At 43.5% G+C, this 23445-nt stretch overlaps 1 protein-coding gene across 1 annotated transcript in view; it reads right to left on the reverse strand.

The window, feature by feature from the left end:
* Nucleotides 1–4485: 4485 nt before the first annotated feature.
* LOC126100739 (tyramine receptor tyra-2) overlaps nt 4486–23445 on the reverse strand; it is an 85510-nt gene continuing 66550 nt past the window's right edge. Inside the window, exons 3-6 of the mRNA XM_049911360.1 lie at nt 16952–17190; nt 11550–11897; nt 9243–9472; nt 4486–6111 (exon numbers count right to left, since the gene is read on the reverse strand). Coding sequence (XP_049767317.1) covers nt 5302–6111; nt 9243–9472; nt 11550–11897; nt 16952–17190 — 1627 coding nt within the window. The 3' untranslated portion in view covers nt 4486–5301. The remainder of the gene's footprint in view (nt 6112–9242; nt 9473–11549; nt 11898–16951; nt 17191–23445) is intronic.

Below are 23445 nucleotides of genomic sequence, written 5' to 3' on the forward strand. Positions count from 1 at the left end.
GCTGTGCAGCCCATGGTACACGAAGTACTATGGCATGGTTTTAAGAATGGTTTCGAAATCATTGGATTGGACGCAAAGGACCTGTACCTTGGCTGGTCCGTTCCCCATATTTTACACTTGTAGACTTTTTGTTGTTGGAAAAGCTGAAAGAGTTTCTGCAAGGAGCTACCAACTACACCCTATGATATTCAATGACGTTTACTGGAGCCTGTTCGGACATCTCTGCTGAAATGCTAACATTTCTGCAGCAGTCGTTCCATACTAGACTGGAAGCGTATATTGATTTTGCTAGAGGTCATTTTGAACACAACCTGTGATGGTCAATTGTCCCATTACTGGTTAGATAACTAGTGTACGCACGTGTGTTCTTCTTTAGTGTGTTCTAGCACAGGTATTATACAAGTGTCGTCGATGTGGGAACTTTTCAAAATACGGTATCCTGTAAAACGACTCATACTAATGTAGAATGCTGCAACAAACCTCACTAACATTCTAATTTACCGTTCTTTTGGCTTGTCAATGATAATAGGTATTGTTACATTTTAAAAAAGTGCACATTTCAACAAAAAACTAGACTTTATAAACATTATTATGATCTGTGTTGGCTAACAATGAGCCCCAGACGGTTTGGTGGGGAGCACAGACAACTGTTCAACTCTCAATGCATTCAGTCTTGTCCAGAACTGAGAAGCATCAACAGCTGCGTACCTTCTTGGTGTATAAGTGCTGGTGGATAGTTCCATTCTGAACTTAGCGGGTTGCCCCCATCCTGTTGACGTAGTTGTGCTGGAGCCTTATCTCAAATGACCACTTATGACGCTCTCCCGCAGTCTACAAGCTCAGCACAATATGTTTGTTTTCTCAAATTGTAATGTACGTTCTGTTGATGCTGAGTGCTACCAATGCTGGTTTAACTTAATGCTCCAGATGTACACATTTACTGTGTCCCACCCAGGGCTGCGAGATGCAGCACTGTGTTTGGTGGATGTACTGGTGCCCACACTTGCAAGGGATGCTCCCAGGGGGTATGATTAAAATGCAGCTGCTGACAGAGTTGAAATGTGGGCTGTAATTGTCGTATGGCACCAGAATATTGTAGGCATGCTAATGCATTGAGGCAGAACCAATTCACTGTGGAAAAAAATTAGTTCCAATTTTGGCCACCAGGTGCAAATCTGAAACTGTACATCAACTTGTCGACGTCTCCAGTGCTCATAAATTGCGTACGCAGCAGTTAATAAAGATACCAACATTATACCTTTCTCACTTGTTTGACCTTTTCTGCTCACATCCCATTCCTAATCCATTATATCTGAAAGCATTTCTATACGCCTTTTTTGCATTCAGAGCGTCAGTTTTGCACCTGGTGGCCAAAGTTGGAACTAATTTTTTTCCAACATACATCAGTTTCACATTAACGCATTGGTTTCACTGCTGTATGATAATTACAGCCCACATTGGACCTCCATGAGTAACTGCACTTTAATTAAAACCATATATCTGAGCGAGTGCATTTTCTTTCTGTAGACTGCCTTTCCTAGTGTACACTATTATCTTGTACAACTACTATAAAGATAGAAAACAAAAATTAGACACTATGTACCACCATATATGAATGTGCCACCTATTCCAGTCACTACAATGCTTACAGGAGTTTACTATGGAAGACGTTTGGAAAACGCCACATAGCAACCTTATGAGTTGACATGGTCCAATCAGTCAGTCTGATGTGTATACAGTCAGATACTGCCTAGAACAAAATATACACTATAAAAATGGCCATACCAAGCGGAGATGCTACTAAACATTTTTAGACATTTAAGACTGTTTGATTATTGCTTGTCTTACCATACTGCATCACTTCCCACAGAAGTGGAAGTACTTATGTAAAAAAAAGTACTTTCTTTAAGGCTATGAAATTCATTGAATTATCCATTTTAATGATTGTTGAGCTACAGGGCTGCCGCTGAACCCAGTGACATGGTGGATGCTGCACTGTTCTGAGCATTACACAAAGAAAAAGTGTTTGTGTCACTCTTATAAATGCAGAAAACATGAGCAACAACAAGCAGAATAGAAAGATAACTGCAGTATCCAAATTGGAGTAATCGTTTTTAACAATAGAACTGAAGATTTAAATGTGTTGCATCAAATGACGATTGGCAAAAGCCAAAATCATCACTTCATATAAAATACATAAAAAAGTGACTGTTTGCTATGTTTCTCAAAAATGTCATGAAATATATCTTTCAACTGAGACTTTATCCTGATTGGAACATATTTTATACATCTTTCCTGATAAATAAAATTAAATGTTTTCATGAGAGATATCATGATCTCACAGTGAATGACCCTGTACTGGTGTTATTGGTTGCCGTTGAGGTCACGTTTTTAATATATAATCCAATGAACACTGGCATGAAACTATTTTTAGTGTAATTTTGTTGTAGCACTTTACCCGTGCATGACATGAGCTATTTTATGTTATTTCAAGTATTGCACTTGATAATTAACATGAAACTCTGTACCAGTTCTGAATAAAAAACAATAAAGGAGTTTTTTTATGTTTAAGATGTTAGCAAAATAAGCATTTCACACATTGATATTAAAGAGCTCAATATGTACAAGATGTTTTGTCATTTTCAGACAAGATGGAGTTCTAGAGGTATGCTTATATTGATGCTACAGTTTAATCTTTCCCCCAGACTCCATGAAGCTTTATTTTACTATAGAATGTGCACTCTGTGTTTGTGGTCAATCTATCTGTTGTGTTTTTAGTTTTCATGCAAGAGATTCATCACTGATGCAAATGTAGATATAAAAACAGAAAAGCTGATACTTATTAAAGCTCCTGCTTCCCCAGTTACATTGAATCACAGTTGTCTACCTACCACCATTTGCCTACTATTATTTGCACGGCCACACAGTTATTTATCAAGAATGAGAATTGTCCATTTGCTGTAAGAGTAGAAGCCAATTTACAATGTTACTGCATCTGTGAGACTTTTTGCTGTTGCTATTAAATTCTCACTTTCAACAAGTGGCTGAAAACTTGTGTTAAAATGATGTAAGGGTGAAGTTATTTGTAGACAAGTCTCACATTGCATTCTGTTTACTATGACACATCTTCTGTTACCGTTCAGTTTATTCATTGGAGAAATAAATTTGATGCAGGTAAACAGAAGAAGAAGCTATAGAATACAGCCAACGATAGAGAGAAAAACTGTCATAAAAAAAGAAATGACAAGACTGCAAGATAAATCCTGCTTTGGGCTAACAACAAAATACTATAACTCATTAAACTTTTCTAAGAAAGACTATTCTTACTTAATGAACCAGCTGGTGTCAGCATTAAATTTTAACAGGATGAGGAATTTCAAATGAATTGATGAGTATTTAGCAAAAGGAAGATTGTTTTATTTTTAGCCAAAGCAATTAATAAAAACACAGCTGAAGTTTTACATAATTCAAGATTAATTGCCTCTAATTTGAAATGTGTTTAATACAAAACATATTTTGAATTTAGAAAAGTATAATTTGTGAGTTTTGAGCTGCACAATCTCCATAAAATATCTAACATTTAAATAAAAATTTCTTTCTGCAATTCTTGATGAATTGTGTTTTTTATAAAAATTAAAACAACAGTTTAATATTAATTTAAATCAGTCTTTTCAAAACTTAAATATAATATCACTATGCTGATAGCATTTTACAATTTGACAGGCAAAACATTTGGCTTGAAAGAATGCTGTTCCTCTAAAGTTGTCACTTTTTGTTTACATGATTTGTACTTGGAAACAGCCCACTATAGCAGGGATGTGAACACACAGTTTATAAGTTGCTACACAATTTTCTAGACGTTTCAAAAGGTACAGCAGTATTTTTTTGATGTAATCAGCTTCTGATCATTACCTAATTTTTTATGTCTGAAAGAAACTAATATTCTGACTAGCTTGACTGACCTTTCTGAAACATGCTGAGGATATAAATCGTAATATTAAGTAAATAATTTATTATGCCAGTAATCTGACAGTAATATCTAACAACATCTGTTAATTACAAGCAACAGTAACTGACCATCTGTTAGGATAATTTTTCTTTTCATTGATTTTTTCAGAACATTGGAGCATGCACAATGTGTTTCAAATTCCCCATGTTGGTTTGCTGTAGTATAATAATAATAGGCAGTGGCACGAGTCTGTACTGCTACATTGCAGCAAGGGTAACATTACTTAGTAATGATATTGTAGCTTAAATGCTCAGTGAGAAATAACTAATTCCCAGCCAAGCTTTGTACCTGTCACATGGTAAGACTGTTAGTTACAGTGAGTAGAATTTGAGCTCATACAAATAAGCACTGGTCAACCGTATCATCACATACTGCTGTACCAATGTAGAGAGCATATTCCATCTACATAAATGTGAAAGTGCTCTAATATCACTATCATTATCATTTCTCTCTCTCTCTCTCTCTCTCTCTCTCTATCTCTCTCTCTCTCTCTCTCTCTCTCTCTCTCTCTCTCTATCTCTCTCTCTCTCATATTCAGCAATGTAGTTGTTGACTTAAAGTTTCACTACCAAGCTGTGGAATACTGAAATTTCAGAAAATCTGAAATGTTGGCTGCCTATAACAGTCTCCACAATAAATTTTCTTCCTTAATGAACTCACAGTAATGGAATTTCTTACTATCACAAGACCCTGCAAATTTTGTTATATGCTGGTGGTACTCTCAGCAACATCTTCATCATTCTTCTGAGAAAGTTAAGCACTTTCAGGAACTTAATTGTAGGGAATACTGACAAGCTGCACTATACATATCTTAACTGTTCAAATATGCTCTATTTACAGCACTACTACTACAACGACTTTGTCTGAGGTATGTCACAATTAACTTGTGATGCTCTAGCATTGATTTTGGTCTAGTTTATTGTTCTCTTGATGGAAGAGTCTGCAATCAGTATGCAGCCATTTTCAGCTGAGACTGTGCTTCAGCTTCTTTCCCCTAAACAGTACACTTGCTACACATCAACCTCCAGAGCATCCTTACTGAAGTTCCTAATTGTAAGTGCTCTGCAAAATTTCTAACACAGCAAAAAACCACAGACGTGTTTGTTATGTTTTTGACAGTTTGAATACTTAGTGGAATACGGTACACAATCGTGCATTGACAGTATCAGTTTTACTCGCACTCCAGGCTACGGATACAGAAAATGGCAAATACACAATGCGGCACTGTACAGTGTCTTTTCGAACAGTCGTTACATTCACACAGTCGAACTATACCACTGCAGTTGGCGATCTCAGTCATCTATTCCAGTGTCCACGGTGGAAGACGTGTACTGCGTACTAGCACCACTGGAGAAGGAACTGCGACAAGTGTCCACACTGAGAGCCGCGTCGGGAACTGGCACAAAGTCGCACAGCATAGTCCGGCACTTGGGCTGCTTGGTGCCCCATTTAGTTTTGCTGAGCAAAGACTGCAGCACCGACGAGGAACTGTCTTTGGACAGAGAGTCAGTCTCGCCTTCCGCCAGGGAGGCCATTACGTCCAGCGACACGTGGCTGTAGTTTGCAGTGAGATGCGTCTGCTGGGGATGGTGGACCTGCACAGACGGCGGACGCCTCAACGTGGGCGCCTTTCGACGGCACGTGGCGGTACCGGACCCCGCCTCGGACGGCCTCGGCAGCCCGAAGATACGGCGGACCTCGCGCTGGACGCGGCGCGACCGGAGGGCGAAGAGAAATGGCGAGGCGACCGTGCCCGCGGCCAGCATGGTGAGGCTGAGCGCGTCCACGTAGTGCGGCACGCCGCCGGCAGGCAGCGCCACCAGCAGCCCCGAGTGCAGCAGCAGCGCCGCCACGTAGGGGAACCAGCAGAAGAGCGCCATCACCACGACGAGCGCCGAGACGCGCGCGGCCCGCGTCTCTTCGCGGTAGCGGAACACGCTCGCGTTCGAGATGCGGTGCTTCAGTGACGTCACGATGCTGCTCGACGTGCTGCGGACGCTGGCAGCGCGCGAGAGCGGCGTCGAAGGCGCCGGCGACGACTGGCAGGTGGCAGGGCCGGCGCCCTTCTGCGGGGAGCTCGGCGGCGTCACCGTCACTGTCACCTGCGAATTCAAGGAGGCAGCTGCTGTCAGCTTCACAGGTCACAATATTGGGCATATGCATCAGTCAGGTCACTTACAAGGTACCGGACGATTGCAAAATGATATACCGGGTGATCAAAAAGTCAGCATAAATAAACCACGGAATAATGTAGATAGCTAAAAATGGACACAGGCTTGGAATGACATGGGGTTTTATTAGAACCCAAAAAAAAGTATTGCTAGACGCATGAAAGATCTCTTGCGCGCGTCGTTTGGTGATGATCGTGTGCTCAGCCGCCACTTTCGTCATGCTTGGCCTCCCAGGTCCCCAGACCTCAGTCCGTGCGATTATTGGCTTTGGGGTTACCTGAAGTCGCGAGTGTATCGCGATCGACCGACATCTCTAGGGATGCTGAAAGACAACATCCGACGCCAATGCCTCACCGTAACTCCGGACATGCTTTACAGTGCTGTTCACAACATTATTCCTCGACTACAGCTACTGTTGAGGTATAATGGTGGACATATTGAGCATTTCCTGTAAAGAACATCATCTTTGCTTTGTCTTACTTTGTTATGCTAATTATTGCTATTTTGATGAGATGAAGCGCCAACTGTCGGAAATTTTTTGAACGTTTGTATTTTTTGGTTCTAATAAAATCCCATGTCATTCCAAGCATGTGTGTCAATTTGTACCTGTCTATCTACATTATTCCGTGATTTATTCAGTTTACAAATTTATACTGACATTTTGATCACCCGGTACAGCATACTCAAAAACGAATATAGCGATTAAGAACGCCTGTAGCTACACTGATGTTTAAAACTCAAGGACGAAAGTAACTTCCGCTCGATGTGCTATTCAAGAGCAGTATCAGTCTTATATGTTTGGTCTGTTTATTGTAGTGGATTTCAGCTGTTATGTTGCTATTTTCAGTGCAATTAGATCTCACGACTGATGCTGCCTTTCCTGCTGTTTTGGATCTCATTAATTCGGTCGAGAAGTACGCCGCTCATGATGTTGTTGTTTTTGTTGTTGTTGTTGTTGTTGTTGTTGTCTTCAGTTCTGAGACTGGTTTGACGCAGCTCTCCATGCTACTCTATCCTGTGCAAGCTTCTTCATCTCCCAATACTTACTGCACCCTACATCCTTCTGAATCTGCTTAGTGTGTTCATCTCTTGCTCTCCCTCTACGATTTTTACCCTCCACGCTGCCCTCCAATGCCCTCCATATATGGCTACATTCCATACAAATACTTTCAGAAACGACTTCCTGACACTTAAATCTATACTCCATGTTAACAAATTTCTCTTCTTCAGAAACGCTTTCCTTGCCATTGCCAGCCTACATTTTATGTCCACTCTACTTCGACCATCATCAGTTATTTTGCTCCCCAAATAGCAAAACTCATTTCCTAATCTAATTCCTGCAGCATCACCTGATTTAATTCGACAACATTCCATTATCCTCATTTGCTTTTGTTGATGTTCATCTTATATCCTCCTTTCAAGACACTGTCCATTCCGTTCAACTGCTCTTCCAGGTCCTTTGCTGTCTCCGACAGAATTACAATGTCATCGTGGAACCTCAAAGTTTTTATTTCTTCTCCACGGATTTTAATACCTACTCCGAATTTTTCTTTTGTTGCTTTTACTGCTTGCTCAATGTATAGATTGAATAACATCGGGGAGAGGCTACAACCCTGTCTCACTCCCTTCCCAACCTCTGCTTCCCTTTCATGCCCCTCGACTCTTATAATTGCCATCTGGTTTCTGTTCAAACTGTAAATAGCCCTTCGCTCCCTATATTTTACCCCTGCCACCTTCAGAATTTGAAAGAAGTATTCCAGTTAACATTGTCAAAAGTTTTCTCTGTCTACAAATGCTAGAAACGTAGGTTTGCCTTTCCTTAATCTAGCTTCTAAGATAAGTCGTGGGGTCAGTATTGCCTCACGTGTTCCAACATTTCTACGGAATCCATACTGATCTTCCCAGAGGTCGGCTTCTACCAGTTTTTCCATTCGTCTGTAAAGAATTCGTGTCAGTATTTTGCAGCCGTGACTTATTAAACTGATAGTTCGGTAATTTTCACATCTGTCAACACGTGCTTTCTTTGGGGTTGGAATTATTATATTCTTCTTGAAGTCGGAGGGTATTTCGCCTGTCTCATACATCTTGCTCACCAGATGGTAGAGTTTTGTCATGGCTGGTTCTCTCAAGGCTGTCAGTTGTTCTAGTGGAATGCTGTCTACTGCCGGGGCCTTGTTTGACTCAGGTCTTTCAGTGCTCTGTCAAACTCTTCACGCAGTATCATATCTTCCATTTCATCTACATCCCCTTCCATTTCCATAATATTGTCGTCAAGTACATCGCCCTTGTATAGACCCTCTATCATATAAAAATATGTAAATGCCGTGTGATTAGGGCCTCCTGTCGGGTAGACAGCCGGGTGCAAATCTTTCAATTTGACGCCACTTCGGCGACTTGCGCGTCGATGGGGATGAAATAATGATGATTAGGACAACACAACACCCAGTCCCTGAATGGAGAAAAATCTCCGACCCAGCCGGGAATCGAACCCGGGCCCTTAAGCTTGACGTTCTGTCGCACTGACCACTTTTTTTTTGTTATCTCATTTTGTTCGTCATTGTTCGTTGCATCTGTTCGTGGCGGACGTCCCCTGACGCCCGTTGAAGTTCTTTGTTGATCGATTCACTCAGCTTTTTTTTATTACAGAGGGCAACTAACCCTCTGATCGAACACGCTGAGCTACAGTGCCGGCGCTTTTCATTTTGTTCGCTTTTGTTCGTTGTATCTGCTCGGGGCAGACGTCGTAAGACATCCGTTTAAGTTCGTTAGTGATCGATTATCTCAGTTTTTTTATTATAGAGGGCAGCTAACCCTCTGACCGATACTTCACCCTTAGTTTGCGATGCATCGATAATTATTCCAGAGAGGGATCTTCAGAAATTTAATATCAGCTCGAATAAATAAAGTTACGTAACTATTTTTTTTTTTAGTTCCTTGCAGGCACGCGTTTGGAGTCTTAGTACACATTGAGCTCCCCGCACCACAGCAGGGAGGCATGTCTGTTTTTGAGGTGATAATTTAACTTTACGATCACGTCTCCTAATGGCTAATGGAAGACTCACTTGTTGCAGGAGGGCCGTGTTGTCCTCCGAGGCGGGCGCAGCGGACACGGAGAAGGTGATGGTGGTGGGCTGCTGCTGCTGCTGTTGCAGCTGCGGCGGCTGCAGGTCGCACGATGCTTCCTCCGCCACGGACGCCAGCGGTTGGCAGTCCGCCACCTGTGCGTCGACAGACGCGTCCGCTGTGCTCACTTGTGACGTCAGCTGAGAGCTGGCTGCCACCGGACCAGAACCTGCGCACACCGACATACGGCGGCTCTGTTAGTCGCTGCTGCTCTGCACCACCAAACGCCTGCTGCCTGTCCGTTCCTTATGTGAGCAATGCGGTTTCGAAAAAGGCTGTGACAAAGCCGCCACTCTTTATGAACATCTGTAAGCAATTTCCATCCCCTGGTACAGAAACCAGATGGCAGTTATAAGAGTCGAGGGACATGAAAGGGAAGCAGTGGTTGGGAAGGGAGTGAGACAGGGTTGTAGCCTATCCCCGATGTTATTCAATCTGTATATTGAGCAAGCTGTAAAGGAAACAAAAGAAAAGTTCGAAGTAGGCATTAAAATCCATGGAGAAGAAATAAAAACTTTGAGGTTCGCCGATGACATTGTAATGCTGTCAGAGACTTGGAAGAGCAGTTGAACGGAATGGACAGTGTCTTGAAAGGAGGATATAAGATGAACATCAACAGAAACAAATGAGGATAACGGAACGTTGTCGAATTAAATCAGGTGATGCTGCAGGAATTAGATTAGGAAATGAATTTTGCTATTTGGGGAGCAAAATAACTGATGATGGTCGAAGTAGAGAGGACATAAAATGTAGGCTGGCATGGCAAGGAAAGCGTTTCTGAAGAAGAGAAATTTGTTAACATGGAGTATAGATTTAAGTGTCAGGAAGTCGTTTCTGAAAGTATTTGTATGGAGCGTAGCCATGTATGGAAGTGAAAGATGGACGATAAATAGTTTGAACAAGAAGAGAATAGAAGCTTTCGAAATGTGGTGCTACAGAAGGATGCTGAAGATTAGATGGGTAGATCACGTAACTAATGAGGAGGTATTGAATAGAATTGGGGAGAAGAGGAGTTTGTGGCACAACTTGACTAGAAGAAGTTGGTAGGACATGTTCTCAGGCATCAAGGGATCACCAATTTAGTATTGGAGGACAGCGTGGAGGGTAAAAATCGTAGAGGGAGGCCAAGAGATGAGTACATTAAGCAGATTCAGAAGGATGTAGGCTGCCGTAGGTACTGGGAGATAAAGCTTGCACAGGATAGAGTAGCATGGAGAGCTGCATCAAACCAGTCTCAGAACTGAAGACAACAACAACATTGGTTAATAAGAGTTTATTAGAAAAAGCGACAACAGTTATTCACAAAAGCGAAGAAGAATTACTTATTTTCGTTTTATTTCAAGGAAAGTGACAGTAAACTGAAATATCAGGCCACCATAAAATTCGTTTTGGACAGTTTATCGCCAATGGATATTCGAAGTTGATCACGGTTTATAAGCACTGCTCCTTTATTTTCAGCTGGTAACGTAGGGGCTTCTGAATTCAAATGTGGTCGACCTCGACGGTGTCGAAAGTGAAGGACTCACGGAAGTGCCGCCTCAGATGGACCCATCAAGCACACAGTAAGGTTTAGACGACTGGCAGTTAAAGGTGTACGAGGTTTTAAAATTTTGAACATGGCTGCGCTGTAGTAATGTCGCAGGTAGAAATCTGATAGAATTGGAAAATAACAGCCAACCAGTTGCAGAAGTAAAGGTATTTCTGTTTTCCCATGGTTTCGAAAAAATAATTTTTTCAGTCCGTTTTCCTTACGAAGAAGACAAATTTATGCTTGTCAAAAGGATCGGTACGGGCAGCGGAATCATCCTGTATTCACTTGACGAAAATTGGAAATTTATTTAACCTAGTTTGTATCTGCATATCGTCACAATTGTGTCTGCTCTTTCAGGCATACACGTCCAAATGAACGGACACCGTACCCAAATAATACATATAACAAATAGTACTGGTAAAGCGTAAAGAAAGCTGATCTGAATTGATATGGTCCCTGGAGACCAAAAGGGAAAGAAAGAGTTGGTGCCATTGAGAAGTTCAAATGGCTCTAAGCACTATGGGACTTGATATCTGAAGTCATCAGTCCCCTAGACTTAGAACTACTTAAACCTAACTAACCTAAGGACATCACACACATCCATGCCCGAGGCAGGATTCGAACCTGCGACCGTATCAGCCACGCGGTTCCAGACTGAAGCGCCTAGAACCGCACGGCTACTAGCGGCCGGCTCATTGAGAAGTGAGTCACTCACCAGTGAGCCGCGTCCGCTTGCTGTTGTTGTGTGCCGCAGAGTAGATGCACAGGTAGATCCACGCGATACCAGCAAATGGGATGGCGAATATGAAGATTGCGTAGCAGGCGGCGAAGGTCTCCCTGTAGAGAGAGTAGTCAGCCCGCTCCAGCTGTGGCTCCTCCACGCTGATGGAGCTGGTGGTGTTGGTGTTGTCGGTGGTGGTGTTGGTGTTGGTGTTGGGAGCGGAACGCGCATGCCGGTACAGGCACGCCTGCCACAGACTGGAGCCGGTGGAGTCCTCCACCGGGACGATGCCCGCCAGGGCGCCGAACACCAGCGCCACACTCCACGCCGTCAGCATCATGGCTGCCAGTCATAAAAAATACGTGTTACACTGACTACTGGCAAGGGAACGATAAATGGAGACCAGACTTTGTCGGTAAAGGGCGGGAGAGGGACGGTGATGAGCAGAGGCAAAGCTGGAAGCGGCAGGGAAGCAGTACTGTAGAAGTCAGACATCCTCGAGACTGCTTATTTCTTTCAAAGTGTTTCATAGTAGTTGTAATTTATCTCAAGCAAAATCAGTATAAAGTAACAAGTAGTTACGGCTGGAACGATCAGTTACTGGCCAGAGCCGAGAGGCTAATTGCAGTGCCATGTTTCAAACAACCACTACTGTAATGTGTATACATGGCAAACGCTGTAAGATGAATGTATAAAATCGTATAAAAACATTGTGCGATTTATGTCACACAGTAACTCACGACTGTAGTAACCACGCTTAAAGGAAATAATGAGGACAGGGTTTTTTTCCATACTCCGCAAGCCACCTGACGGTCTGTGGCGGAGGGTACCTTGAGTACCTCTATCAGTTCTCCCTTCTATTCCACTCTCGTATTGTTAGTGGAAAGAAGGATTGTCGGTATGCCTCTGTGTGGGCTCTAATCTCTCTGATTTTATCCTCATGGTCTCTTCGCAAGATATACGTAGGAGGGAGCAATATACTGCTTGACTCCTCGGTGAAGGTATGTTCTCGAAACTTCGACAAAAGCCCGTACCGAGCTACTGAGCGTCTCTCCTGCAGAGTCTTCCACTGGAGTTTATCTATCATCTCCGTAACGCTTTCGCGATTATTAAATGATCCTGTAACGAAGCGCGCTGCTCTCCGTTGGATCTTCAGTATCTCTTCTATCAACCCTATCTGGTACGGATCCCACACTGCTGAGCAGTATTCAAGCAGTGGGCGAACAAGCGTACTGTAACCCACTTCCTTTGTTTTCGGATTGCATTTCCTTAGGATTCTTCCAATGAATCTCAATCTGGCATCTGCTTTACCGACGATCAACTTTATATGATCATTCCATTTTAAATCACTCCTAATGCGTACTCCCAGATAATTTATGGAATTAACTGCTTCCAGTTGCTGACCTGCTATATTGTAGCTAAATGATAAGGGATCTTTCTTTCTCTGTATTCGCAGCACATTACACTTGTCTACACTGAGATTCAATTTCCATTCCCTGCATCATGCGTAAATTCGCTGCAGATCCTCCTGCATTTCAGTACAACTTTCCATTGTTACAACCTCTCGATATACCACAGCATCATCCGCAAAAAGCCTCAGTGAACTTCCGATGTCATCCACAAGGTCATTTATGCATATTGTGAATAGCAACGGTCCCACGACACTCCCCTGCGGCACACACGAAATCACTCTTATTTCGGAAGACTTCTCTCCATTGAGAATGACATCCTGCGTTCTGTTATCTAGGAACTCTTCAATCCAGTCACACAATTGGTCTGATAGTCCATATGCTCTTACTTCGTTCATTAAACGACTGTGGGGAACTGTATCGAAAGCCTTGCGGGTATCAAGAAACACGGCATCTACCTGGGAACCCGTGTCTATGGCCCTCAGATTTAACGTGCACGGACGGCGAGATCGTTAGAGATGAAATCCTGAGATTAGGAGAGGACGGCAAAATAAATTGTCCGTTCTTCTGAAAGGCTGACATTACAATCGGTGGATTTAAAACTGCGATCTTCTGTTCATGGAGGTAGGCTGGATGAGGCACCACTCTGAGCTCCATGCGTCTCTCGATGGTGAAACGCTTTCGTCAAAACAGCTGCTTGATCGATTGTGCATTGCCTGTCAGTGCGTTTGAACAGAGTACAGTGGCGTCAACGACACCGTGGATTATGTTTGTTTGTGCATTAGAGTCGCATAGAAAAAGCTTTGCTATGCTGACGTTTTTTTATGACATGTATTTTTTACCAAACAAAAATGGCTACAATGAAATGACATAAATAAGGTGATAGATAATTGCAGCCATAAATTACACCATCAAAGAATGAGGAATATTTAGCAGTAGCACACATTTAGCACCTTCACTGTCACCTTCAACCGGTGGCAGTTTAGCATGCACATTTTCTTCTTCTGCAACCTCAGGTTCCTCATCATCATTTCCCAGACCCAAATTAATCATTCAGTAAATGCTTGATGTGTGTTCCTTCCAGGGTAAATTACGTGGACAGAAGAGCAGTCCCGAACAGCTACATCGCAAAATCCTTCACTGCCTTGTTATTTTTGTCAGTTCCAGCCTTCTGAACGCATCCTTAGGGAGTTCAAGATCTTCCTTTATATCAGACACCAGATGTTTGCCGTCATATTCTTGTATCTGCTGTACTACTGATTTATTTTTCATGTGTGACTTGCAGGTGAGGTTAGGGTTGGGAACGTGACCCAACCCATCCCCTCTCTAACGAGGAATCCAGTTCCTAACCTACACCCATTCTGTTGAAGATAATTCGGAACATGTTACCATATTTCTTATTGTGATTCTGATACTTAAGTGAGGGAACAAGATCATACTGCGGTTCTTCGCTTCAGTTATTACACGAACATCAAACTGACGTATGGAAATAAGTGTCTCGGCATATGAAAGCGGAAAAACTGTCAACAGAGCTAAGGTAACTTGACCTGATGGAATATATGATTCGACACAGAATACGCGAAAAGACTTGCATTAGCATACTGCAGGTCGTCTTTTGTGTTCCATCTGATTGGTAAAACGCGCAGTTCCAGAAGGGTAACTGAACATACGAACTGCTTACTTTATTATGTCTTATACTATGTCATTATGGGGTAACTCCTCAAACCGAGAGGTGGTTTTTAGAGTACGAAAGTGTCTAATAAGACTCAGCGGTGCTGAAGTCAAGCTTGCATAGCACATGGTAAGCACGGTAAATGTTGAAGGTCGTGGGCCTTAACCAAGAATATTGCCCTTCCCACTTTTTCAATTTTCTATCTTCTTCGAGTCTCTACATCTTCAGTCCACTGCGAGAGCACGTGATGAGAATTGATTCACTTTAGAAACAAACGCCGAACAGTTTAGCACATACATTACGGAAAGAGTGCTACACAAATCGGAACATTTTGGGTTGACTTATCTGTTCTCGATTGATGCCAATTTAAGCGATCTATCAGTACTGGCCCTTTCAAAGCGTGGCGAAATGTGAGGTGCGAGTAAATTGATAAGTAATGTAACGAACAAGTTTAAACACGAACGTCTCTATAATCAGCGTTCGCGAGCCCTTATCACTTGGGTGTGTTATTTATACCATAGCTACTGTGATCGGTACGAGGCGAGCGCTTCCGTGGATTACCAGTACTGATCGACACTACCCCCGTCACTACCACTTCCCTGCCCCCCCCCCCCCAACCAACCAGACGTGTAGGCTGTGTCATTCTCCCTGCGCTCCTAGCATATCCCAAGGCAACTGTCTTCTTTCAGTACAAGGACGATCAGGAAAAGGTCTACAGTAGTATCGATTATTATCTAAAACTTTTCGACACTTGTCGATCAGAGTGTTGGAAGTATCAATAGTACTTCGCGGCATTAATGACACTGACCACTGAAGAGAGAGTCGGGAGAAACAGGTGGTCAACAAGAGACGCGGGAGGATTAAAAAAAATATTGCTGTAATACGGCAGATCTCGAGAAATAACACTGCTGGCCAGTAAAACTGCTACACCAAGAAGAAATGCATATGATAGACGGGTATTCATTGGACAAATATATTATACTAGAACCGACATGTGATTACATTTTCACGCAATTTGGGTGCATAGATCCCAGAACAACCACCTCTGGCCGTAATGACGGCCTTGATACGCCTGGGCATTGAGTCAAACAGAGTTTGGATGGCGTGTACAGCTTCAACACGATACTACAGTTCATCTAGAGTGGTGACTGGCGTATTGTGACGAGCCAGTTGCTTGGCCAGACGTTTTCAGTTGGTGAGAGATATGGAAAATATGCTGGCCAGGGCAGCAGTCTAACATTTTTTGTATCCAGAAAGGCCCGTACAGGACCTGCAACATGCGGTCGTGCATTATCCTGCTGAAATGTAGGGTTTCGCAGGGATCGAATGAAGGGTAGAGCCACGGGTCGTAACACATCTGAAATGTAACGTCCACTGTTCAAAGTGCTGTCAATGCGAACAAGGGGTGACCGAGACGTGTAACGAATGGCACCCCATACCATCACGCCGGGTGATACGCCAGTATGGCGATGACGAATACACGCTTCCAATGAGCGTCCACCACGATATTGCCAAACACGGGTGCGACCATCATGATGCTGTAAACAGAACCTGGATTCATCCGAAAAATGACGTTTTGCCATTCGTGCACACAGGTTCGTCGTTGAGTACACCATCGCAGGCGCTCCTGTGTGTGATGCAGCGTCAAGGGTAGCCGCAGCCATGATCTCCAAGCTGATAGTCCATGCTGCTGCAAACGTCGTCGAACTGTTCGTGCAGATGGTTGTTGTCTTGCAAACGTCCCCATCTGTTGTTGACTCAGGGATCTAGACGTGGCTGCACGATCCGTTACAGCCATGCGTCTAAGATGCCTGTCATCTCGACTGCTAGTGATACGAGGCCGTTGGGATCCAGCACGGCGTTCGGTATTACCCTCCTGAACCCACCGATTCCATATTCTGGTAACAGTCATTTGATCTCGACCCACGCGAGCAGCAGTGTCGCGATACAATAAATGCAATCGCGATAGGCTACAATCCGACCTTTATCAAAGTCGGAAACGTGATGGTACGCATTTCTCCTCCTTACACGAGGCATCACAACAACGTTTCACCAGGCAACGCGGGTCAACTGCTGTTTGTGTTTGAGAAATCGGTTGGCAACTTTCCTCATGTCAGCACGTTCTAGGTGTCGCCACCGGCACCAACCTTGTGTGAATGCTCTTGAAAGCTAATCATTTGCGTATCACAGCATCTTCTCCCTGTCGGTTAAATTTCGCGTCTGTAGCACGTCATGTTCGTGGTGTAGCAATTGTAATGGCCAGTAGTGTAGGAGGCTTGGTCATCCATGCTCGGATAGTGATGGGAGTGGCTTACCTGCGGAGCGCAGCTTGTTGATGCGCGAGTGGTAGTGCAGCGGGTCGACCACTGCGCAGTACTGGTCGAGCGCGATGAGCAGTACTCCAAGGATTGAGGCTGCGCAGGTGGCGGCGGCGGCGGCTCGGCCGGCGGAACAGAGCGCCCACAGCGGTCGGGACAGCACAGAGTCTGCAGCCGCCAGCGGAAGGAACACGCAGCACGCCGACAGGTTCGTCGCCACCAGATTCAGCACGAACCTGCGCATCGTCGAAGAGCACAGGCGTCACTCGCCGTACAACACCGTGCCGGCCGGCTGGGTACTGGATATAACAATTTGTAGGGATACGATTTCGTTCAAATGGCTCCGAGCACTATGGGACTTAACATCTGAGGTCATCAGTCCCCTAGAACTTAGAACTACTTAAACCTAACTAACCTAAGGACATCACACACATCCATGCCCGAGGCAGGATTCGAACCTGCGACCGTAGCGGTCGCGAGGTTCCAGACTGTAGCGCCTAGAACCGCTCGGCCACTCCGGCCGGCCCCGGATAAGATTTCACGCAGGCCCAGGACGCTAGGTAATACATGTGGAACACTTCGGTGCATTAGGATACGGGGAAAATTCAGTCAGTGTAAAAACGACATTGTTTACAAAAGTAACTCGTGGGAACTATCTGCTTTATGATGGATAAAAACTCGAATTACGCCAGCCATCTATGATGTCTGGTTAACAAAGGGAGCGTCTTTCGCAATCATCGCGTGTTTCATGGTACGCAAACTTCCCGTCTGGAAAATTATCGTTTGGACACTGCCCTGATTAACGTGGCGGTTGTATTACAGAAGATCCCTAAGGTAGTGTTATAGGCCCTTTGCTGTTTCTTATCTATATAAACGATTTGGGAGACAATCTGAGCAGCCGTCTTCGGTTGTTTGCGGATGGCGCTGTCGTTTATCGACTAATAAAGTAATCAGAAGATCAAAACAAACCGCAGAACGGTTTAGAAAAAAATATCTGAGTGGTGCGAAAAGTGGCAGTTGACCCTAAATAACGAAAAGTGTGAGGTCATCCACATGAGTGCTAAAAGGAATTCGTTAAACTTCGGTTACACGAGAAATCAGTCTAATCTAAAAGCCGTAAATTCAACTCAATACCTAGATATGACAACTACGAACAACTTAAATTGGAAAGAACACACAGAAAATGTTGTGGGGAAGGCTAACCAAAGAAAACGTAACAGACCTACTAAGGAGACTGCCTACACTAGGCTTGTCCGTCCTCTTTTAGAATACTGCTGCGTGGTGTGGGATTACCAGATAGGACTAACGGAGTACATCGAAAACAAAGAAGGGGCAGCACGTTTTGTATTATATGGAAATATGGGAGAGAGTGTCACAGAAGTGATACAGGATTTGGGCTGGAAATAGATTAAAGGAAAGGCGTTTTTCGTTGCCACGGAATCTTCTCACGAAATTCCAATCACCAACTTTCTCCTCCGAAAGCGAAAATATTTTGTTGACACCGAACTACATAGGGAGGAACGATCACCACGATAAAATAAGGGAAATCAGAGCTCGTACGGAAAGATACAGGTGTTCATTCGTTCCGCGCGCTATACGAGATTGGAGTGATAGGGAATTGTGAAGGTGGTTCGACGAACCCTCTGCCAGGCACTTAAAGGTGATTTACAGAGTATCCATGTAGGTGTAGACGTAGATGCGGCACTCAGATACGATTAACCTAAAGATATTCACGTTCTAACTGTCGGATATTTCCTCTGACGTCAAGAATGTACCGAGAAACCTTATGGCTTATCCAGATGTTTCCCATTGACTAGGACCAACTACGATCATCAACGAATATTGAACGCATACAAACAAGGACAACACAAATGGTCACAGATTTATTCGACGCGTGAGGTAGTGTCAAGGACGTGCTACTGGGCCTGAACTGGCAGACAGTTCAAGACAGACGTCGAATACTCTGCAATAACCTGCTTACAAAGTTTCAAAGAACCAGCATGAAGCGACAACTCTAGGAACATACCCCCATCTTCTACATATTGCTTCCCTAGAAACCGAGGATGCGAGATCAGACTGCAACCTCATGATTTCCTGGCATATTTCAAACTTACAGGATTGTCGGGCGTCCGCTCCGGTCATGTCAGTTCTCCACGATACTTCGCCAACAGACTTGTTGCCATCTCAGGTGGTTTCTGATCAGTGCTGCTCTGCTCGGGTCGGCGTCCTATGTACGTTGGCCGTTACCCCTTCCATCGCTCTGTAGTGACGGAGGAAGTAACACTAAACTTACTTAGAACGCCGATCCCAGCAGGACAGCGTTTATCAGAAATCACCTGAAGATGGCAACGTGTCTGTTGGCGAAGTATCGTTGAGAACTTGCGATGTCATCCCGGATGACACCCGAGAATTTTACAAATAAGATCCGGCTAATTACAGTGCATACAGAGGCGTTTAACAAATAATTCTTCCTGCGTGAATAGACTAGTAAGTGGTACAATGAGAAGTACCCTCTGCCGTGCTCTTTACATCGGTTTGCGGGAGTATAAATATATAGATAATCCAAATTTAGTGCATACTGCGATGAAGAGTAGTAGAAACGAGAACAACAACTTGCTTAACATCAAAATGGCGATCGATACCGAAGTTCAAGTGAAAGAGGTAATCTAGCTATCTGGAAGCAAGATTACTATGGATGGCCGAATACTGGAATCAGGTTACTACAGGTGATGAAATATGTCTTCAATAAAAGAGCGCTGTTGCTATCATATACTCGTATGAGTATGTAGAATTCCATGAAGCATGTATCTGGAGTATAATGTGGAAGTGAAAAGTAGGCCATCGGAAACCCTGATCTGAAATGTGGTGCTATCGAAGAATGTTAAGAATGAGTGGACAGATAAAATACGAAATGAAAGAGAGTAAAACAATAGGGAGGGATAGAAGTAAACAGAAGACACTTAATGGAAGAAGGGACAAATTAATGGGATGTCTGATACTGCATCCAGCTGTAGTTAACCTGGCTCTGGAAGGAGTAGTAGAAACGAAAATAGATGTATACCAAGACTAGAATGTGAAGAAAGATTGTAGATGAAAAATAGAGGGCAGCGACAAACTAGTCGAAAGAATGGCATTTTAAAACAGCGATCCATGTGGCGCTTTGTGGGAAACAATGAGATAGAAATGGGCATTCAGTACTAGTAAGCTTGAAGTAAGAAGCCTTAGGGTTTAAACCGTGAAGTCTGAGACGGTGGTGGCTAAAGTTAATTAGTTCGATGTTCCGAAGATGGTATCACAATACACGTTCGAAACGTCGCATTTTTCGTCCCCGTTACTGCGCTTCTGTACTACGTTAAGTATTGCAATACTGAAACGTAATATTCTCTCAATTAATTGTACCATCGGCGGAAAACAATCATCTCGTGCTTCAGACTAATTCTTCAGGAAGCGCTATGTTATTTGGGTTTGCGACGGTCATCACATCGAATTACGTCAGCCATCTGCAAAGTATTGTTGATGATGGCATTCACTCCGTGTTTCGCGGTACGAAAATTCCCCAGTCCGCAAAACTGTGGCTTGGACACTGCCCTGCTTAGCATACTGGTTCTGTTATGGAAAAACTCAGAGCAGATGTACTTAATTTAAAGGAATTCACGTTCTAATTGGTTGGTTATTCCCTCTGACGTCAAGAACGTACCAAGAAACCTTACGATGTGTGTAGAGATCTTTGCCACTGATCGCAGAGAAGACCTTCGGCGTTCTCCGCCTGAATATTTCCATTGTGTAAAGTTTTATTACCTATAAAAACTTATAAGCACAACACAAACTTGTGATCTTGTCGATGTATGGTCATATTTATAATGAACGTATACTACGGGAATAAAGGCAAGAGACGTTATCTATTTTCTAAATTTTTCGCAAATTTTTAATATTGACGTTTCGCGGGCGCACAATTTTATACCGAAGCGGTCAGTGTTACCAGAGTATGCACATTCCAAATACGTTGACAGTAGCTCGTTGCATCCTTACTTGATGGAATAAAGAAATAAGATTACATATTAATGTACCGTCGACTTCGAGTTTGTTAGAGACATACTTGGTAATCAGAATTCAAACATCAGGTCAACGAGTGTGATACAGTTTTTCTTAAATTTTTAAAATCTCACTACGGTTAGTTAGCAGTTCTGGCATGATGTCTACAGTTGTTTGGTTTTCTACACCATATTTGTTTTATGCCAACTACAGTTGCGACTACTGTAATATGCTGCGTATGCCTGATTATTTTTGACTCTAGCTAATAGTGCGACAATTCTGATCTTCTGAAGAAGGGCACTAAGTCTCTGAAATTGGTCAAGAAATAAAATTTCTTTTGTAGAACTGGTTACCTATTTCTTCAATAATTACTCTTAGTTGCTGAGGAAGGTTAAACTACTAAAAATCTATAGCCCTTTTACAAAAACATAACTTTGCAAAACTGAGGTAGTGTTCCGTTACTGGTGGCATTCCTGAAATGTAAGTGAACTTGATGCTTTTTTTTGCGACCTCGTAAACTTGTCTTGTGTCTGTCGTGGGACTTCATAATGTAGAAATTTCGTTATACAGCTTAGCGATATTAAAAACAGTAATGATGTATATCGTAAATTAGTTACGAAACAAGAGTAATACTATAAACTACGGGCCACTGAAGAAACACTTACGAGGTAGGCGAGTCCTAATCACTATAGATACAAAGTCATCACTAAGTGTGTGCAGATGCCTACCATGGATTTAGCCTTTGGGTGCATTGTTCTGTGTCATTTTACACACCAGGTACTATGCCTATTCGGAGGGTAAGTTCCGATTGATAGAGAAATGGAAACCACTGTGATAATGAGAAATATTTTATCTTCAACAGTTAGCTACAGCTTCCAGACACTGCTCTACATAGTCACTACTCCGACTTAGACATTTGTAGTGGCGTTGTACCAACTTTCCAATATCCTCGTCATAGAAGGCAGCCGCCTGTGCTTCCCGCCAATTCTCTACGCTCATCTATAGCTCGTTGTCTGTGCGAAAATGTTGTCTTCACAGCCAGTAGCTAATGTGAGCAGAGATGAAAAACAGAGAGAGCCAATTACGGGCTGTAGTGCGGGTGATCAAACACTTCACATCGAAAACGCTGCAGGAGCGTTTTCATTGCCCGTGCAGCTTACGACTGAGAATAGTCACAAAGTAGGAACCGTATGACAGTTCTGTAATGTGGGTTGCATAACATCAGGCGAAATCTCTCAGCAGAACCGTATACTTGGCGGGAGACACTATTTTCTACACATCTTTATGTGCTCGCCATGCGCTCAGAACTGGAAAGGGCGAAGTGATGTAACCGACAGGCATACTAGAGACACTGTCGAACACATATGTGCAAAGCTTTACTAGATTTTCACAGTGGTTTCCATTTCTTGACCGATCGGAACTTACTTTCCGAATATCCCTCGTATACTGCCCAAATGTAGTCTAGTCGACCGTTCGATCGTTTGTTCATCGTGTAACGGTTTGAAGTTATCCACCGTATAGACCACAGCTGGCCATACACATTGTGAAAGTCGGAATAGCTTCACGAGCAACAACAGCAGAGTCCAGACTAATGGGCTTGAAGTCCACACATGAACATGTGAACCGAATATGAGCTACACGATTGGTACTGGAGGATCGAAGTTTGTGGGCGGTCGTCGTTGCAGTGTCGTCACTTTGTTGCTATTTGATCAAGTTCCACACGACCTACGTCGTTTTAGTTCTCTTCGAAGACTCTTCCCAGTGCCACCGAAAAACGCGTGTAGTTCAATTAAAAAGCTATAAAAGAAGAAGGAGAAGAAAAAACAACCACTAGAATACGTCAGAAAATTAACCACATTGTTATAATTTAGCGAAACCCACTCCGCGATTTGTAAGATATATTGAAAAATAACGAGCCTGAAGCTGTAAAATGAAGACCGCTGAAGGGATGGTAATGACATTGCCTACGGAAGGTGTTGCCCCTTTGGAGGGGTGAAGCTCCAAACTCGCCACACACCACTTGATGAGAGCCAACACTTGGACGCGTCGACCGTCCCCTGCACTCATTAGTGCCGAAAACGCAGAAATAGGAGCTTCAATAAAATAGTAAAGGGGTGTAGCGCGTTCCTTTACAGCTGGAAGAGTGCGGGGAATGGAAATTCATCGAAGACTGGCACAATTATACGGAGGGCACAGCATGTCCGTTGCAATTACGACGGTCAGTCCCACCTCTGGGTCAACGGCTGCCACTGTAACTCGCCGGTTTTCAATAACGAGGGCATCCATATACGGGGCAATGGTGTCTGTAATGCGGTGTGGCCTTCCAGATCGTGAGTCATCGGCTAACGACGTCAGTCCTTTCTTGAATCTCATGTGTGATGACCCTTGCAATGGACTCTCAGTGCTCTCCGTACACTTGTGCCATTCTTTAACGAATTTCGGTTCTCCGCTACTCCTTC

This window comes from Schistocerca cancellata, chromosome 9, assembly GCF_023864275.1.
Source record: "Schistocerca cancellata isolate TAMUIC-IGC-003103 chromosome 9, iqSchCanc2.1, whole genome shotgun sequence".
NCBI lineage: Eukaryota > Metazoa > Arthropoda > Insecta > Orthoptera > Acrididae > Schistocerca > Schistocerca cancellata.